This window comes from Tursiops truncatus, chromosome 16, assembly GCF_011762595.2.
Source record: "Tursiops truncatus isolate mTurTru1 chromosome 16, mTurTru1.mat.Y, whole genome shotgun sequence".
Taxonomy (NCBI): Eukaryota; Metazoa; Chordata; class Mammalia; order Artiodactyla; family Delphinidae; genus Tursiops; species Tursiops truncatus.
This window is the reverse complement of record NC_047049.1, coordinates 25843156-25860041: the sequence shown is the minus strand read 5'-3', so window position 1 is coordinate 25860041 and position 16886 is coordinate 25843156. Positions and strand designations below refer to the sequence as shown.

General features: G+C 52.8%; 3 protein-coding genes across 8 annotated transcripts in view; 1 reads left to right on the top strand and 2 right to left on the bottom strand.

Moving 5' to 3' along the window:
* The first annotated feature begins 437 nt into the window (after nucleotides 1-437).
* FBXL15 (F-box and leucine rich repeat protein 15) lies at nucleotides 438-2574 on the top strand. Its single transcript, XM_004318256.4, has 4 exons — nucleotides 438-567; nucleotides 741-894; nucleotides 1241-1746; nucleotides 2244-2574. The coding sequence occupies exons 1-4, from the start codon at nucleotides 515-517 to the stop codon at nucleotides 2431-2433; spliced, it is 903 nt and encodes a 300-aa protein (XP_004318304.1). The 5' UTR covers nucleotides 438-514; the 3' UTR covers nucleotides 2434-2574.
* Nucleotides 2575-2681: 107 nt separating this feature from the next.
* Nucleotides 2682-16886, bottom strand: part of CUEDC2 (CUE domain containing 2) — a 16932-nt gene continuing 2727 nt past the window's right edge. Inside the window, exons 1-9 of one of the 6 annotated variants that reach the window (XM_033842373.2) lie at nucleotides 12760-12783; nucleotides 4589-4672; nucleotides 4084-4227; nucleotides 3928-3989; nucleotides 3719-3840; nucleotides 3451-3633; nucleotides 3248-3309; nucleotides 3090-3150; nucleotides 2682-3005 (exon numbers count right to left, since the gene is read on the bottom strand). In XM_033842373.2, coding sequence (XP_033698264.1) covers nucleotides 2859-3005; nucleotides 3090-3150; nucleotides 3248-3309; nucleotides 3451-3633; nucleotides 3719-3840; nucleotides 3928-3989; nucleotides 4084-4227; nucleotides 4589-4662 — 855 coding nt within the window. In that variant the 5' untranslated portion in view covers nucleotides 4663-4672; nucleotides 12760-12783 and the 3' untranslated portion in view covers nucleotides 2682-2858. Of the gene's footprint in view, nucleotides 3006-3089; nucleotides 3151-3247; nucleotides 3310-3450; nucleotides 3634-3718; nucleotides 3841-3927; nucleotides 3990-4083; nucleotides 4228-4588; nucleotides 4673-9748; nucleotides 9887-12759; nucleotides 12784-16886 lie in introns of those variants that run through there. The other 5 variants (XM_033842371.2, XM_033842374.2, XM_033842372.2 and 2 more) reach the window with 5 other exon arrangements.
* Nucleotides 14010-16886, bottom strand: part of C16H10orf95 (chromosome 16 C10orf95 homolog) — a 6156-nt gene continuing 3279 nt past the window's right edge. Inside the window, exon 2 of the mRNA XM_033842379.2 lies at nucleotides 14010-15057. The gene's annotated coding sequence lies outside the window, so the exon portion shown is untranslated. The remainder of the gene's footprint in view (nucleotides 15058-16886) is intronic.

The window sequence follows — 16886 nt, the reverse complement described above, 5'->3', positions numbered from 1 at the left end:
TTGGGCAAGTTTGCTTGATGAAGGAAGAAAAATTCTAGCTTTCCCCATTCAATTCATTCAGCAACATCTACTACGTGCCAGGCAATAAGAGCCTGGACAGTTTTTCCCCATTTTTCAAACTCGCTAAACGCGATCAGAGGGCAGAGAAAATAGGCCCAGAACCTTAACAGTCCTGGCCCCGCCCCTTATACGTTTGGCTTTGCCTGCTCCTCCCATCACTTCACTTTGAGGCGGCCACTAGCCCAAAACGAAAAAAGCCAGTCTCTGCTGCACCATCGCATTCTTCAGCCTCGGGTCTCAAGCCCTGTAGCGGAGAAGGCGAGGTCTAACTTTATACCACCGGCCTGTTTCGCCTTCAGTTTCGGGATCCATCCGGAACACTTTCAGACAGGATCCTCAGTGAGCCGGCACTCGATTGAATCGGTCTGTCTCTACAGCCAAAGTAGGCGGGTTCGCTGCGGCCGCTCCAGGCCAAAGCAAGAAGACCTTACTGCGCACGCGCAGTAGACAGCCGATGGAGCCACCGATGGAGCAGTCCGGAGGGGAGCAAGAGCCCGGAGCCGTCAGGTACCGAGCACCGGAGGGGCCGAGAGAGGGAAAAAAGGCCTGGGGGAGGGTAGCTGAACCAGGGCCGGGTCTGGGGGTCGGTTTTAGGAGCCGGGGCTTAGGAGCATAACGGAGGCGGACTCGCAGGTAACAGCAACCCGGTGACGCCGCCGCCAACGCCCCTTTGCCCGCAGGCTCCTGGACCTGCCCTGGGAAGACGTGCTGCTCCCACACGTCCTGAACCGTGTGCCGCTGCGCCAGCTGCTCCAGCTGCAGCGCGTCAGTCGGGCCTTCCGGGCGCTAGTGCAGCTGCACCTGGCCGGGCTGCGCCGCTTCGACGCCGCTCAGGTAAGCCTGGGGCCGGAGCCCCACCCACTTCTGCCCCCGCCCCGGCTCCAGCCCCGCCTCTAACCTCCAGTCGCCAGCCCTGAACCTCCAGCTCCCAGCTCTGCTGTCTACCCTTTGGGATCCCCCTTGGGCCTCTAGGAATGACCTGGAAGCGATCCACCCAGCGAGAAGTACTCTCAAAGGGCGAGTACCGGGAATCAACTCAGAGGGCGCGTAGGGTCTCTCTTGGGAGGTCAGGTGGCAAGCCCCGAGGGCGACCTGCTGTCAGGAAAGCACTCCTCAGGGACGGGTAGGCAGCGTCCGCCCCCGTAACCAGCTGAGAGTCGAGGTGCTTCCCCGCCCGTAGGTGGGTCCGCAGATCCCGCAGGCCGCATTGGCCTGGCTGCTGCGGGACGCCGAGGGGCTGCAGGAGCTGGCGCTGGCGCCGTGTCACGAATGGCTGTCGGACGAGGATCTGGTGCCGGTGCTGGCGCGGAATCCCCAGCTGCGGAGTGTGGCGCTGGCCGGCTGCGGGCAACTGAGCCGCCGCGCGCTGGGGGCGCTGGCCGAGGGCTGCCCCCGCCTGCAGCGCCTTTCGCTCGCGCACTGTGACTGGGTAGATGGGCTGGCGCTGCGCGGCCTCGCTGACCGCTGTCCGGCCCTTGAGGAGCTGGACCTCACCGCCTGCCGACAGCTCAAGGATGAAGCCATCGTGTACCTGGCACAGAGGCGCGGCGCAGGCCTTCGCAGCCTCTCGCTGGCGGTCAACGCAAATGTGGGGGACGTCGCCGTCCAGGAGTTGGCTCGCAACTGCCCGGAACTCCAGCACCTCGACCTAACCGGCTGCCTCCGGGTTGGAAGCGACGGTGTCAGGTGCCTGGGCCTGGGGTCGGTGGGATGGGAGGAGGGCAATAAATTAGCCTCTGGGGGTTGGGGCGGGCTGTAGTTGTCGAAAGGCAGAACTGGGGTTCCTGTATCTTCCTGCTACCACGGTACCCCCATTCTGAACAGGAAGGGCCTCTAGGAATGCCTAGGCCAGAGAGCCCACAGTTTAAAAACTTTTTTGAACCAGTATTTACACATTGGGAGATTCCACATACAGAGTACAAAAGTCAGATTTCTGGCTGTTCTTCAACAAGGGGAAAACCTTGCAATCCTGGGCACAGCTGAGAAGCAGGTTCCCTGTTTCAGAGACAGGAAGTCTACGGTTCACTGGACGCATTAAATGTATGACCCCAAACCGGGTCTCCTCCCTTCTATACGGAGGGAAGAAGTATACCCCGAACTGGAGGGAGACAGGGGCTTTGCCGGCTCCCCCACCGTGGGTGTAGCGGCTTCACGCCCCTCACCTCACCCGGCTCCTCCCCCAGGACGCTGGCCGAGTACTGCCCCGCGCTGCGCTCGCTGCGGGTGCGGCACTGCCACCATGTGGCCGAGCCCAGCCTAAGCCGTTTGCGGAAGCGCGGCGTGGACATCGATGTGGAGCCTCCGCTGCATCAGGCCCTGGTGCTGCTACAGGACATGGCAGGCTTTGCACCCTTTGTCAACCTGCAGGTCTGACCCGCCTGCCGATGGGCACAGCTGGACTGTGTGGCGGGGCCTCACTGTGAACCGTAGGGAAACTGAACTGTGGGGGCCTCGGCTGAGAGGCCAGTGCCCTGCCCTACCCTGGAGCTTCAAATAAAGAGCTTTTTACCCCTTCTTGCCTGGCGCTGCTGCCCTGTTGGAGATAGGGGATGTGAGGCTGGGAGAGACAGACACAGTACTCCAGCACCCCAGCTGTGAAATGACCAGAATGCACTCACACCTTCCTGGGGCTACCTTTACTGTGCCCATGGCAGCTCCAAGAGGAGGTTAACACTGTGGAGCGAGGAAGTAGGGAAAGACGGGGGACAGGAGTTACGGCGCGCCCTGTGTGGAGGTGTAGGGCTCCTGCATCCCTCTGGGATCTGAGCCTAGACGGCTCTGGCAGTCTGGCGAGTGCCTCAGTGGAAGCGGTACTTTCTGGCTGGCTTGAGGTTGATGTATGTGGCCTTCATCTCCTCAGCCTCAGGGTTCCGCACATCTTTGAATCGCTCCCCTTTGGTGCTCACTACCTGGTTGTCGATGTATCGGATCAGCTTCTTGGGAGCCTGTCAGGCAATCAGGTAGTGAGTAGCAGAAGCCAGGAGACAGTTGCACCCACTCCATGACCCTAGGAGCTGCAACCGGCTCACCTCCTTGGGAGCCATAGGCCGGTGAATCTTCTGATCCTCTGCGCTATCCACCATCATGTACCTGCCAAAAACTTGGCTGGGTGAAGCTCCTGCCACCCTAGGAAAACCCTCTAAGGGCAGGGCCCGGCCCGGCCCGGCCCAGCCCAGCCCAGACTCACTTCTGCAGGATGAAAGACTTCAGCTCATCCTTTTGGGGGCCTCTGAGGCGCCTGGGCAGGTCCTGCAGAGAGGGGAAGCCTGTCTAGGGCCTAGGGTACCAGCAGGAAAAGCAAATGGGGATAGGCTAGGGGCGGGGGCTTAACACTAAGGTGGAACATAGCTGAGGTTACATGGGGTTGGGGGGCTGTCTAGCAGAGGATACCTGGTTGGGGCCATCCCAGGCTGGAGGCCCCTCCTCCTTCCCCTCTACCAGCATCTGCACAGCTTCTTCCAAGTCCCCTCGAGCTTTGGCCAACACCCACTGGGCCTGCTCCACCGAACAGGTAGGGAACACCTCCAGAAGTACGTCCACCCCTGGCAGCAGTTCCTCCTCAGCGCCGGATGCCTGTGGGCATAAATGTTGACAAGAGGCAATACTTCCTCCTTTCCAGGGCCCTAGCTCCCTCGTCGGTACCCTCCTCTACCAGTACCTCATCTTGGGTGTCCCCAGCAGCAGTCGGAGAAGACATCGTCTCTTCTTTGAGCCGCTGCAGAGGCTCTGGGGAGACAGATACCTGACCTTGGACCTCAGAGCTCTGTGGTTTCAGGTTCTCTTAAAGAGGCAGAAAGAGCAACAGGTTTGCCAGGGCTTTGGAGGATGGGGGTTTAAGTCACCCAAGTGCCCGATTCCCAGACTCACCTTTGTTCCTGGCACCACTCAACTGCCCTGAGAGCTTCCGCATCATTTCCCCTATTGTACCTCTGAAAAGGCAAGGAGGGCGGTAAAAGGACAACTCTGCCCACCCTCCACAATCAGCCAGCCCTCCTCCTCCTCTTGGTTCCAGCCAGGCCCCACCTTGGGATGTAGGCGAAGCCAGGCACATAGGCCTCCATCATCTCAGTGAAGGCCTCCATATCGAAATTCTCCTCCGATGGGCCTGAGGGGCCCAGGTCCTCAAGGACCCCGAGCACATAGGAGAAGATGACCTCATCCAAGCCACTGCAGCAAGGGGACAGGACAAGCCCTGTTACCTCCAGCATTGCCACCTAGCCTGGGACTCCAGCCCTGGGCTTCATAGGGTCCAGGAGCCAGACCTCAAGCCTTAAGCCCAGAAGAGTATCCCACCCCCCACCCCCCCCCCGACCCCCTCAGAGCTTTGGTTTCGCATCTGTTCAACAAGGGTGACAGGAACAGGATGAGAGGTGAGGCCATACCAGCAAATGATAACCAGCCCTCCTCCACCTGAGGAATAGGGCTGAGTACTTCCCACCCCAGTCTTTCCATTGGCCAAGGCCCAGAGTACTGCCCAGCAGCTCCAACTCTGGCCCCAGCATGACCCTTCTAGGAGAGCAGCTTCTACCTGAGGTCAGCCTCTGGGAGGTGCGTCTGAACAAAGGCAAGGAGGGCTGCACTGACAATCCTCTCCAGCTCCATGCTCTCTCTTCTGAAGGGACACAAGACAGAGGCTTGTCAGGCCCTCTTCTGCCTGCCGCTGCCCACCAGGTCCAGGGGCGGCCAGCTCCTCCCTCCTGCCCTGCTGTAGAAACCATTTGTTGATGTTGCCCATAGCTTCCAGTTCTTCAGCCCTCCCCCACTCCCTCAAGCAGAGCCACAGCCCCCTGCCTGCCTATCTCTCCACCTCCTCCAGCCTGAGACAGGGCAGGACACTGTCTCAGGAGAAAGTTTCCAGAGTGGACGTTTCCCTCCCCCCTCCCCCGACCTCTCCCCATCTCCCCACCCCATTCCCCAACAGTAGGCCTAGACCCTCTGGAAAGAAGCCGAGGTCTTGAGGTCACATGCCTCCTGGCTGAGGAATCCCATCACTGAGAGGGCCACTTGGCCCCCAAGTCCAACCACAAGGGACCCATTGTCCAGCCCCCCAAGGAGCAGGCCTCAGGACTGAGCACAGCCATTCCCCCACCCAGAGTGGGCCACCCACCCTCTGCACAAAGGGGCTTTTCTGGCTCTGGGGCCCAGATAGAAGGGGAAGCCTTTCATGAATTCTCTCTTCCTGCCAGGTCCTTGCCCTTCCAGCAGCTTGGGCCTATCTATGGAGGACTTTCCATCCTCCGTCCCAAGGCCTACGGAGCCCTACAAGATCTGGCCTTTGCTTACCTCTCCAACCTCACCACTCCCTCCTTGCTAACTCCACTCCTGCCCCAGCAGCCTCCTTGCTATTCCTCAGACTTGCCCAGTTTCTTTCTACCTGTCTCCTCCAGATATCCACATGGCTCATCCCCTCACCTCTGCCAGGGCTCTGCTCAAATGTTGCCTCCATAGAGAGACCTTTCGTGACTAACCGACCAAAATTAGGCATTCCCCATACTCCCCAATCCCTTACTCTGCTTTATTTTCTATATAGCATATACTACAGCTCCATGTTATCTTTATGTTTATTTGCCTGTTGTCCTCCCCCACAGAATGTATGCTTCAAGAAGAGGGAGTTTGAGGGGGGGATACTTTGTCTTATCCATTGGTATAGCCCTAGCACCTAGAAGAATGCCTGCACTTAGTAGGTGCTCGATAAATACTTATTGACTTATTTCATTCCTACTTACATGCTTTTGACTCCCTAAAGTCTGTATTTGGTAGTCAGGAACATTTACTTGGTAAAGAACTGCTCCAGACCCACGAGTCCAAATGTCAGCTCATTACACCACTCAGGAGACTCAGGGGCACCTCAAACTGCACCTAGCCCCAACTCACCATATCCTCCCGATGTGTGTACTCCCCCTCCAAACAGGCACCTCCTCCTGTTTCACCAGCTAACATGACTCACTCAGCTACCGAACCTGAAACTTGGGGGTTACCCATGATTTCACCCTCTCTCAACCCCTGCTGCAATCAATCAATCACCAGGTCCTGTTGAATCTATTCCCTTATTATTCTCCATTCTATCCACTTCTCCCCAACTTCAGTCTGGCTTCTGCTCTACTAAATTTTCTCAGGCTAAGGGCATGAGTTATTTTTTCAGGTTTTGGTCTCATTAGGTTGAACCATATGAACTTGCCAATATTACCTGTTTTTGATCTGAAAAAGAAAAGAAAAAGGCAATTTCTTGTAGTTTCACCTAATATTTGCCCTTTCAAGTAGCACCAATGTTGGTCTAGGAGGCATCACATCCTCCTGTTTCTCTTCTACCTCTCTGGCCATTTCTTCCCAGGCTCCTTCTCTGTCCCCCTCTCCTCTGCTTCCCTCTAAATGTGGCAGCAAAGTTCAGGCTCAAAGCTGCTTCTCCTTTCTCCTCAGTCTGCACCCTCTCTCTCTGGAAAATCTCATCTGGGCCCACATCTTCTTGTACCAACTCCATGTCACCAATTCCCAAATGTCCAATCCTATAGTCCAGTCTCCTCCTCTGAGCTACACACTTGTACGTCTACCTCTCTGACACCTCTGTGGGGATGACTTAACATGTCCCAAACTGACATTCTTCCAAGTCTTTTATTCCTCCAAGGCTGTCCTCAGTATACACATGTCCATGTACCCAGCTGTTCCTGCCACAAGTCTGGGAATTATCTCAGTATACGCATGTCCACGTACCCAGCTGTTTCTGCCACAAGTCTGGGAATTATCATTGACACCATCCTACCTCTTGCCTTCTCACATCCAATCAGTCACCATGCCCTGACCATTATCCCTCAACATATCTACTTGTCTCCATCTCTACTCCCACTTGGCTCCAACTCTTGCCTTAACTGCAAGAGTTTCCTAAATGTTCTCCCCACTACCATCTTTCCCCCAACAACCTATTCTCTACAAAGATCATGGCTGTACAATATTTACCAAAAAAATCACACTTTTTCTGCTTAAAATCTATCAGTGATTTCCTGCTTCCCTTCAGATAAGTCCAGCTTCTTTTTATGGCCCTCAATTCAGGGCCTTACTCCTGCCTACATCTCTCCAGCCTCACCACGCACCACCCACCCCCGGGATCACTCCCCTCCACCCCGGCTTGCTTTCAGCTTGCCAGCACTCCAGCTTTTTCACAGCAAGGGTCTTTGCACAAACTGTTTCCTCTGCCTGGGCAACGTGCCACCTCCACCCCTTCACTTGCTAACTCCTCTCACCTTTCAGGTTTCAGCTTACAATTTCCTTCAAGGGATGCTCCCCTGACCCTTTAGAACTGGTTTGGTCTCCTCCATCTTACATCCTCATTGCAGACTACACTTTTCCTTACTTAGCAGCACCTTTTACAGCTATAATCAAAACATTATTGGGGCAATGTTTAATGTTTCTTCCACATGTTTCATGAGGGCAGAGACTACACTCCTGGCTTATTCATCAATGTACACTCAGTGTCTTCTGTGAAGTAGACACTCAATAAACAGTTACTCCCCACTTTAGAAATGAAGAGATTGAAGCTGAGTGGGTTTAATGACTTGCCCAAAGTCACCTGGCTTGACTGTGGTAGTCAGGAGATAAATCCAGGACACCTAGTTGAGTGAGTGTATATTCTAGGGGCTACTCCAGGGGATGGGGAGATGTCAAGACCTCCAATTGGGTTGAGATAGGGCTACCATCTATTATCGCAGTTCCCTTGTCCCCTGACTGGTAACACAGAGTTGCCGTGACAGCACAGGGGTTGCTCAGGACAGGAGAACTGAGAAGCCCTATCCTACCAGGGGAGGCTAGCCTCTTGCTCCAGACCCTAGCGTAGGCCCTGGGGAGGAAGAGAACTGCTCAGACAGGGCATACCAGATCCCATCATGCAGCTCCCCCAAGAAGTCAGCCCCCTAGGGAGACCTACATCCACCCTGGGTTATACCAATCCTGGCTGCTAGCAGTTGCCTGCCAACCTCTGCTGGGACAAAAGTCCACGGATGCTGCATGAAAACTTCTAGGGAAAAAGCTCTCAGGGATGTGTCTGATGCCCCTAGGTTTCTAACCAAGGTCCAAGAGCCAGGGAGTTATTATTAGGAAACACCCCCCCCGCACTGTGCCCAAATAAAAAAGTCTTCCTGCCCTGAGCTTTTGCTCTAACTTGTCTCCTAATGGAACATCCCCCTTCCTCCTGTTCTTGGGCTGCCCAAACTTCACCCAGCCTTCAAAGCTTGCCACTTCTTTTTCACCCTTCTCCATCCCCCTAGGCTTCCTCAGCATCTCTTTCCTACCCAGAGGCGTCTCCTAATATTTCTCCTCCATAGTCCCTAAGCTGGGGAAGCTGCAGCCTGAACAGCCAGCCTTCTCCAGGGCAAGAACATGATTTCCCTGAGACTTTTCAAATTCTGGATATAGCCCACAGAACCCCGTTACTTCCTGGGGGCTCCAAATAAGAGTCCACTGGTTAGCTGCACCCATGAAATGTGATTGTCATCCTGTCATGAGTCCTGTTTAAACACCTCTGATGAAGGTAAAAATATTTAGCATCTACTGACTGCTTACAATCTATCAGGGATTGTTCTATGCACTTTACATGTATTAACTTACCTAATCCTCACAATTATAGATACTAATATATCATATTGATATTATCCCATTTACCCAAAAGGAAATGGAGGCACTGAGAGGTTAAGTAACTTGCCCAGGGTCACACAGTAAGTTAATGGCAGATTTACACCCAGGCAGTCTGGCTCATTGTTAACCACTACACTATACCACCTTTCATGATGCAAATGGTCAGTCCCCAGCCTGTAATCTGATCCTCTCCTGCTTGGCTGGCCCTCTGCCTACCTCGGAATCTTTGCTCACACCATTCTCCCCATTCAGAATGTCTTTCCCTTCGCCTCTCACTCTGCAGGCCTCACTTCCTCCCTGGAGCCAACCCTGACTGCCCCATCCTCACTGCCCTCGGCTGGTCTGAGAGCATCCCCGGGACCAAGCACAGGCCTGGACTTTCCAGATGTTCCATAAAACCCCCCTGGACAAGTTTAAGTGAGACTGGGGGAAGGAGTACCATGTTGTTCCCTTGGGGTGGGGAGATGCCCAAGGTGGAGGGAGAGCAGAAGGCCATGTGGGAGGAGGAATTCTGGGAAGCAGAGTGGAAGAAGTCTGGGGCACTCAAGAGGGTCTAGAAACGAGGTCTTCACTGCTTCTCCCAGCCCTTATGAAGCCCAGCTCCTGGGGCCCTAGTCCCATAACGCAGGTTCCAGAGCACATCATTGTACCCTGACCCCCAAGTCAGGTCTTAGAGGAGCCAAGGACACCGATGGGTACACAAGGGATTCCGGCATCCAAAGTCAGGCAGGAGCACAAATGGGGGGAGGCGGGAATACAGGAAGTGGGACCATGGTGATGGCCGACCCCTGAAGCAGGAGCTCCCTAAACGAGCTAGCGGGGTACCCATAAGCATCCAGAATAGTGGGCCCGAGGGCACAGGGATGCGGTTGTGGCCCTGAGGGACACATGACGAGGGAGGCCTGAGCAGGCTAGGATGTGCCTTGATACAGGCCACGGCGAGAATCAGAGATGGGGTTCCGGCGGGCCCCGGGGGTACCGTGGGGAGACACACAGGACGGGTACCCTGGGTCAACGCTCTCCGCGACTCTCTTAGCCCTGGGCCGGGGCCTGAAGGGGAAATCACCTGCTCCGTCGGGCGCCGCCGGCGATTTGTCCCGCGCGGTGCAGCTCTCATCCCCCCAGCCCCACCAACGAGATCAAAGGCGGGGCCCAGAGCGGTTACTTTCCAGAAGCGCCATGGTAGCCATTTTTAAGAAGGGCATGCCCACAAGTGGGCGGTGCTCCTGCTACCATTCTCATTTGTCTCAGAGCTTTGGGCGAGATCCCGCGGCGGCCATTTTTGTTGACAGTAGGGAGGAGTTAGGCGTGGAGGTCCAGCCAGTGGGTGGAGTCTCAGTGACTGACTGTATCCCCTCCTAGTGCCTTGCCGTCTGCACAGACGGGAGAACATTTTGACCCCACTCGGTGTCTTCCCATCCGTCTTATTTCCTCGCCCCCAAATCTCCGCCCTCAAATCCTGTAGCTTCCCCACCCCCACCCCGCCCTTGTCTCTCCCTGGTTGGTTCTGGTGGCCCTACTCCTAGACCCAGTGTTCTTCCCCAAATCCCGTCTCTCCCCCTTCGTGTCCAGTCCATATTCAAGCCCTGTCACCCAACAACTCTGAGGTGCTGACTTACCCGCCATATCTAACTCTCCTTTGTATTCTCTTAACAGCGATGTTTCCCCAAGATTAGTGTGGGTTACAGGGCCTGCGTCTTGGGACCTGGAGCCTGGTTTGGATGGGGAAGGCGGGGCAGCAGGTGCTCTGAGCGAGGATCCACCTGAGCGCAGATCCAGGACGGCCTGCAGGCCATGCCCACCCCCGGTAACTTCATGCCCGAATTGGCAGGGCTTCTCATTTATGACAGGACGGCTGAACTCCAGTACCTTGTAAGGCCTCAGCTTCCTCTTTCTCTTCCTGCTACGGAGCTTCCCGGTACTACCCTGTGGGGAAGCCCATAGCCTTCCCTTCCCAAGAACCCTTTAATGGGTCATGAGGGAAGGAGTTCCATTCAAGGATGAACTCTCCCATCCCCGATCAGCAGGGATGAGCCTCTTTTCAGGGCTAGTCCCCTTGTAGGGTGCTGGGGACCCAGAGATTGTCCCTATCCACAGGAGCTCACAGTCCAAGGTAGAAGGTCCCATCCTCTCTTCCCTGAGGACCGAGGCAGTGCCAAAATATGGAGAAAAAGGGGATCACTGCTCCCTCTTCCAGTCCTGTCCCTCACAGCAGCCTCCCACCTCCCCACCAGGATCCTCTGGCCTCAAAGAGAGCAAGATGTTGGCTGCTGGGGAGAGGGGGCAGGAAAGGGGAGGGAAGAAGGAGGGAGCACCTTTAGCAACGTGTCTCCCATGAAAGCACTGCTGCTGCCAGCCTGGTGCTGCTGGGGTTAATGAGGTGTGAGGTGACAGCCACTTTCAACTCTGGCCAAGCAGGCCCCTGGGAAAGGGGTGATGGATAGCTGCCAGCCCTCTAAAGACTTGGCCATCGCTCCCCTCCCCCAGTCCCCTATCCTCCCTCCCCCTCCGTTGCACAATACTGATGATGACTCTTTTCTCCCTACCACCCCCATTACAGGAATTTTCAGGTTTCCTCAGAAGAGCTGTCCCTAGTCCTGGCTCAGGACCCTTGTGGCCATCCCTGAGGCATACCATTCCCCCTCCCCCACGGCCTGTTTCTTGAATAGCAGTTGGATGTAGCTACATATTATCGTGGGAAAGAACTTCCTGAGCTTTCAGGGAAGGATGATGGGAAAGACCATTTAGAGGGAGCCCCTCAGTTCCCAGTTCAGACCCTGGAGAGTCTCAACTCTGTGCAGCAAGGGTTAGGTTTTGGAGTCAGAGGACAGATAGTGGGCTGAGGAGAGGGACCACCACAGGCACAAGGACACACACAAACTGTAAGGCAGGGGATCCAGGGATCACTTGTCCTTCTCGACATTCCATAGCAGGCTGGACCTTAAGCTCCTGATTTGCTGTCCCCTCAGGTCTCAATCTCTCTCCACAGGATGGGAACAAACTCCACTTACGCTTTGGATGGTGCTTGAAGCTACATGAGGTGAAAGGAGGTAGAGCGATACCTCCTCTCTCCCCATTCCGTCAAACGAATTCTGCAACAGATGCTGGGTCTCCTGAGCTGATGGGAGAAGCTAGAAGCCTGCGCTGAAGCTTCCCCTAGCACATCAATTCCCTATCATCCAACCTCAGAATGAGGAAATTGGGCTTGAATTAGGCATAAAGAGCAGATTTCCCAGACATTAAAAGCAGAGAAAGAACCCAGCTGGCTGGTCTCAAGGGGTGGGAGGGACTCAGAGACTGAGGTGAGGAAGGGAACGCTTTGAAAGATGGGGTGGGGGGGAAGAGGGGGGTCCCCACTCTTGCTTGAGGTCAGCAAGGGCTCTCTGGGCAGGGTGCCTGGCCCTCCCACACCTTCCTCCTTTCTCAGAAGAGCCAGGATGGGGCGGGGGCGGGAGTTGGCTGGAGCGGGCCCTATTTAAGGAGCAGTCTCTGGGAGCATCCCTGTAGATCCAGCTCCAGGAGGGAGAGAAGAGGCTTCATGGGTAAATGCAGACCCCTTTCTCTCAACTCAAGCAGGGTGGGGGTAGGGTGACTCCTGAGCCTGCCAGCTTGCCTCTCCCATCTCCAGGGATAGGCTGCAGGTCCGCCCTGTGAATGGGAATAACACCCCAGCCCTCAGTTTAACTCTGTAGAAAGTCAACGTGTGTTTCAGGGAAGTCTTTCTCTTCTGCTCCCTTATCTATCCCAGGTACTTCAGATCTTCACTTCAGGTGGGGAGATTTTCAGGGAGCTGGGACTCCTGGACCTCCCTCTACCTTGGGGATCCATATTTTGTGGGTCCTCTTTGGCTCAGGAAGCCACTCATTCTCTAGAGAAATGCCCTTCTCAGTGTACATGTTCTGGCTGTTCCCCTAACCCCTTGCCCATCCAGTTCCACATCTGGCCCCACCAGGAGCGTATCTGGGCAGGAGATGACGGGTCTGACTCTGCAGTACCCACGGAATCCCTACCACAGCCCTGAGTCCCCTCGCCTCATATCCTACATCAGTATCCTGTTAGAATTTAGAGAACCCTTACCTCTTTCCCTAGCAATGGGCCCCTATTTTCAGCTCTGAGCTCAGACCGTCGATGGGATAGGAGGAATCTTGAGATCCCAGGTTCCTCTTCTGACACATCCTGGGAATGGGGGAAAATTCACAGAAGGGAGCACAGGAGGGCAGCATCAAGGCTAAGAGAACTTTGGCCATCTGGCTCTGAGAACTGAATTCCATAGGCTGTGAGCTCTAGCAAATGCCCTGGGGACTCAGTTCTGGTGCCCGGCTGTGCTGTACTGTCAATACTGAGGTCATGGGGGACCTGCTATCTCAGACTCACAGCGTCCCAGCCAGGTGCTGCCACCTGCCAGAACTTTTAATAACTTTGAGTTACTCTTCTTGTCAAAGACTTCAATGGCTCCCCAAAACTCCTCACCTTGCCATTAAAGTCTTTCAAAGTATGGCCTCCACTTAGCTTTCAAGCCTGATCTTCCATTGCTCCCTGGTTATAACCTGTCCTCCAATGAAACCCTGCTACTTCCTGCTCCCGCTGCATGCTTTTATTCATGCTGATCCCTCCTCAGTTCTCCCTGGGACACCTCCATTCCATCGCTATCTGTTGGAATCCTATACATCCTTCAAAGCCTCTCTCAGATGCCTCTTACAAGAATCTTCTTCAACCCTCAATGATGCATACGATCTCCTACAAATCCTCCGCACTCCGCTTCCAGTGGGGCTTGATTCATGAGCCCCAGAGTGTCTAGTCCTGTGTCCTACACAGAGTGGCTGTTCAATAAACGTTCCTTGTATTTTGCTGAGTGTGTCTCATGTATGAAGAGGCAGTTTGGCCTAGATGTTAAGGCTACAGTCAGATTTCCCAGGTGTATTCTCTGTGTGTACCCTTGGGTAAGTTGTTAACTTCTATCGGCCTCAGTTTCCTAATCTATAAATGGGAATAATAATTATATCCACATCAAGGTTTTTGTGAAGATTAAATGATAGTTTTTGTACAGGGCTCTAGCACAGTGCCTACACATAGTAAGTTCTGAGTTATGTGTGTGAGATTGCTATGATTCTTTTGTGTGTGTCTGTGTGTGTGTGTGTGTGTGTTTATTTTGGCTATGCCATGTCACATGGCATGCGCGATGGTTCCCTGGCCAGGGATCGAACCTGGGCCTCCACTGTGAAAGCACCAAATCCTAACCACTGGGCCACCAGGGAACTCCCTGTTATGATTCTTATTATCCTCCCTTCAGTAGGATGTGAGCTACCCAGCTGGGAGGTAGGACAGGGTTTAAAATTGGTCAGTCAGGGTTTATTGAGCAAAGGGCTCTAGACCAGATGCCAGGGTTGGGTAAAGCTGGGGCAAGGCCAGGAGGAGAAGGCCACCAAGATGAGTTTGGTAGCCCAAGCCCTGCTGGGATCTAGATGCTCTGGATTCCCACCTACTGTGTGACATTGGGTGAGTCACTCCTTCTCTCTGGCCTCGGTTTCCCAGCATAAGGTCACCTGAGGAGGTTGGGCCAGGTGAACAGTAAAGTCCCTGGCAGCCCAGATGTTTTATGAGTTCTAAGGGTTAAGTTCAAAGAAAAGAACAAACAAAGAAGCATCTAGGCTCCCTGCAGGGCTTCTTTACATCCTTAGGGCTGGAGCAAGCACTGGGGTTTGGAAGGACTGGCATGTTGGACTGAGCTGAGTGGCAGCACTTCCTTCAAAAAGCCTGTAATTGGGGGCCTCCTCCCTCACTGGGGCTGGGGGATAGGGGTATACTGTTTGCAGTCTCTGGGCATTTCCAGGGCATATGTGGAAGACTTGGGGGAAGAATGTGAGCAATGCGGATTCTCAGAGATGGGGAAGTGTTTTTTTTGTTTTTAAATTCCTGTGAATGGAATTTTGGGGGATGTGTACTTAGTTCTTTTTTTAAAATTAATTAATTAATTTTGGCTGTGTTGGGTCTTCGTTGCTGCGTGCGATCTTTCTCTAGTTGCGGTGAGCAGGGTCTACTCTTCACGTTGCAGTGCGCGGGCTTCTCATTGCAGTGACTTCTCTTGTTGCGGAGCACGGGCTCTAGGCATGCGGGCTCAGTAGCTGTGGCACGTGGGCCCTAGAGCACGCGGGCTTCAGTAGTTGTGGCTCGCAGGCTCAGTAGTTGTGGCTCGCGGGCTCTAGAGCGCAGGCTCAGTAGTTGTGGCGCATGGGCTTAGTTGCTGCGCGGCATGTGGGATCTTCCCGGACTAGGGCTCAAACCCACGTCCCCTACATTGGCAGGCGGATTCTTAACCACTGAGCCACCAGGGAAGTCCCGAGATGGGGGAAGTTGAGAGACTTCAAGGGTCTGGACCTGAGACAATAGAGAAGGAAGGGAATTCAGAACACACCTAACTTGGTATGAGACTCATGATTTACTTGAAGCCTGCCTTGTTTCAAAAAAAGGATTAGAGGAGGCTTACCAGCATGCAGACAATTCTCTAAGATTAAAACATAAAACCTGTGACAGAGTACATTTTAAGTGTGTATCCTTTTTGATCCAGAGATTCAATTTACTTATTATTGCTATTTTTATTTTTAGTTAGAAATTATTTCAAACTTAAAGAAAAGTAGCCAGAATCGTACAAAGAACTCTGGCTTAGGCTTCTACCAGATTGACCAACTGTTAACGTTTTGCCATGCTGCTTTCTCTAATCTATAGTCCTCATTCAAATCTTGTTACTTGTCCCGACACTGTCCTTCACAACAATTTTCATTCTGGTCCAGGATCCAAAACAGGATCATGTGTTGCATTTAGTTTTCATGCCTCTTTTTGTCTCCTTTGACCTGAAACCTTTGTCTTTTATGACATTGACATTTTTGAACAATTTTCTCTCGATTTAGGTTTATCTGAGGTTTCCTCATGATTATGCCTTACTGCTGAACTGATGTTGTATTTTTCAGTTTAACATATCAGACAGCACATGATGTCAATTTGTCTCTGTTAAAGAAAAAATTTTAGGGACTTCCCTGGTGGCACAGTGGTTAAGAATCCACCTGCCAATGCAGGGGACATGGGTTCAATCCCTGGTCCGGGAAGATCCCACATGTCGCGGAGCAACTAAGCCTGTGCATCACAACCACTGAGCCTGCGCTCTAGAGCCCGTGCACCACAACTACTGAAGCCTGCGCGCCTAGAGCCCGTGCTCTGCAACGAGAGGCCACCGCAATGAGAAGCCTGCGTGCCGCAACCAGAGAAAGCCCGTGCGCAGCACTGAAGACCCAATGCAGCCAAAAATAAATAAATAAATTGAAAAAATTTTTTTTAAAGAAACCCATTAAAGATGGTAAGAAAGACTTTAAGAGGGAGTACCGCAATGGGGTTAAAGTGTTATCCACCAGTTTTCTCTATTATATTATCACGTTACTATTTTTTTTCAGGTTACTATTTTAAAATTTGTAATTAATAAATATCTTATTGGAACATATTTGAAACTATATAAATATCCAGTTTCACATCAAACTTTCACCCATCAGTTTTAGTATTCAGAAATGATTCTCACCTGAATCAATCATTACTCTGATGATTGGGAATGGTGATTTTCTAATTTCATCATTACTTCTACTATAAGGAAGAGCTTTCCTTTCATATGTATTTTTTAGTTAGCATTAGTATGGACTTAGGGATCCTTATTTTATTCAGCAGGTTATAATCTGTTACTGTGATTATTTGTTTCTATGCTTAAACTGTCCTTGATTTGGTCAGTGGAAGTCCCTTCAAGTTGGCTCCTTTGTTCTTTTGACATTTTTGATCAGTCCTTTATTTTCTGGCACAAGTTGTTCCAGTCTCATCTTGTACCTTCCCTGCCACAGCCTTGGAATCAGCCATTTTCCCGAGGGGACTGGTTCCTTTTACTGGAGAATGTAATTTAGAACCAAAGATCTAGGCACTGGCTGTGCTTGTGCTGCTAGGGTGGCATTGTTCAATGATTCAATTTCTAATTCTAAGACTTCAGATTCCACAATTTAACACTCGTGTATGTGAATAAAGATGCATATTCAAGGACATTTATTCTCATTACCCTCACAGCTTCCAAATAAGACCAAGCCATCAGCTTATTTTTTGCCTGTATTACTTCAAAAGCCTCCTAACTGCTCTCCCAATTTTCAAAACAGCCCCTCTATAGTCTCTTTTCCACACAG

Coding starts and splice junctions, on each gene's coding strand:
- FBXL15 (XM_004318256.4), top strand. CDS start 515: ATGGAGCCACCGATGGAGCAGTCCGGAGGGGAGCAAGAGCCCGGAGCC. Junction 568..740: donor CAAGAGCCCGGAGCCGTCAG/GTACCGAGCACC, acceptor CTTTGCCCGCAG/GCTCCTGGACCTGCCCTGGG. Junction 1,747..2,243: donor GTTGGAAGCGACGGTGTCAG/GTGCCTGGGCCT, acceptor CTCCTCCCCCAG/GACGCTGGCCGAGTACTGCC.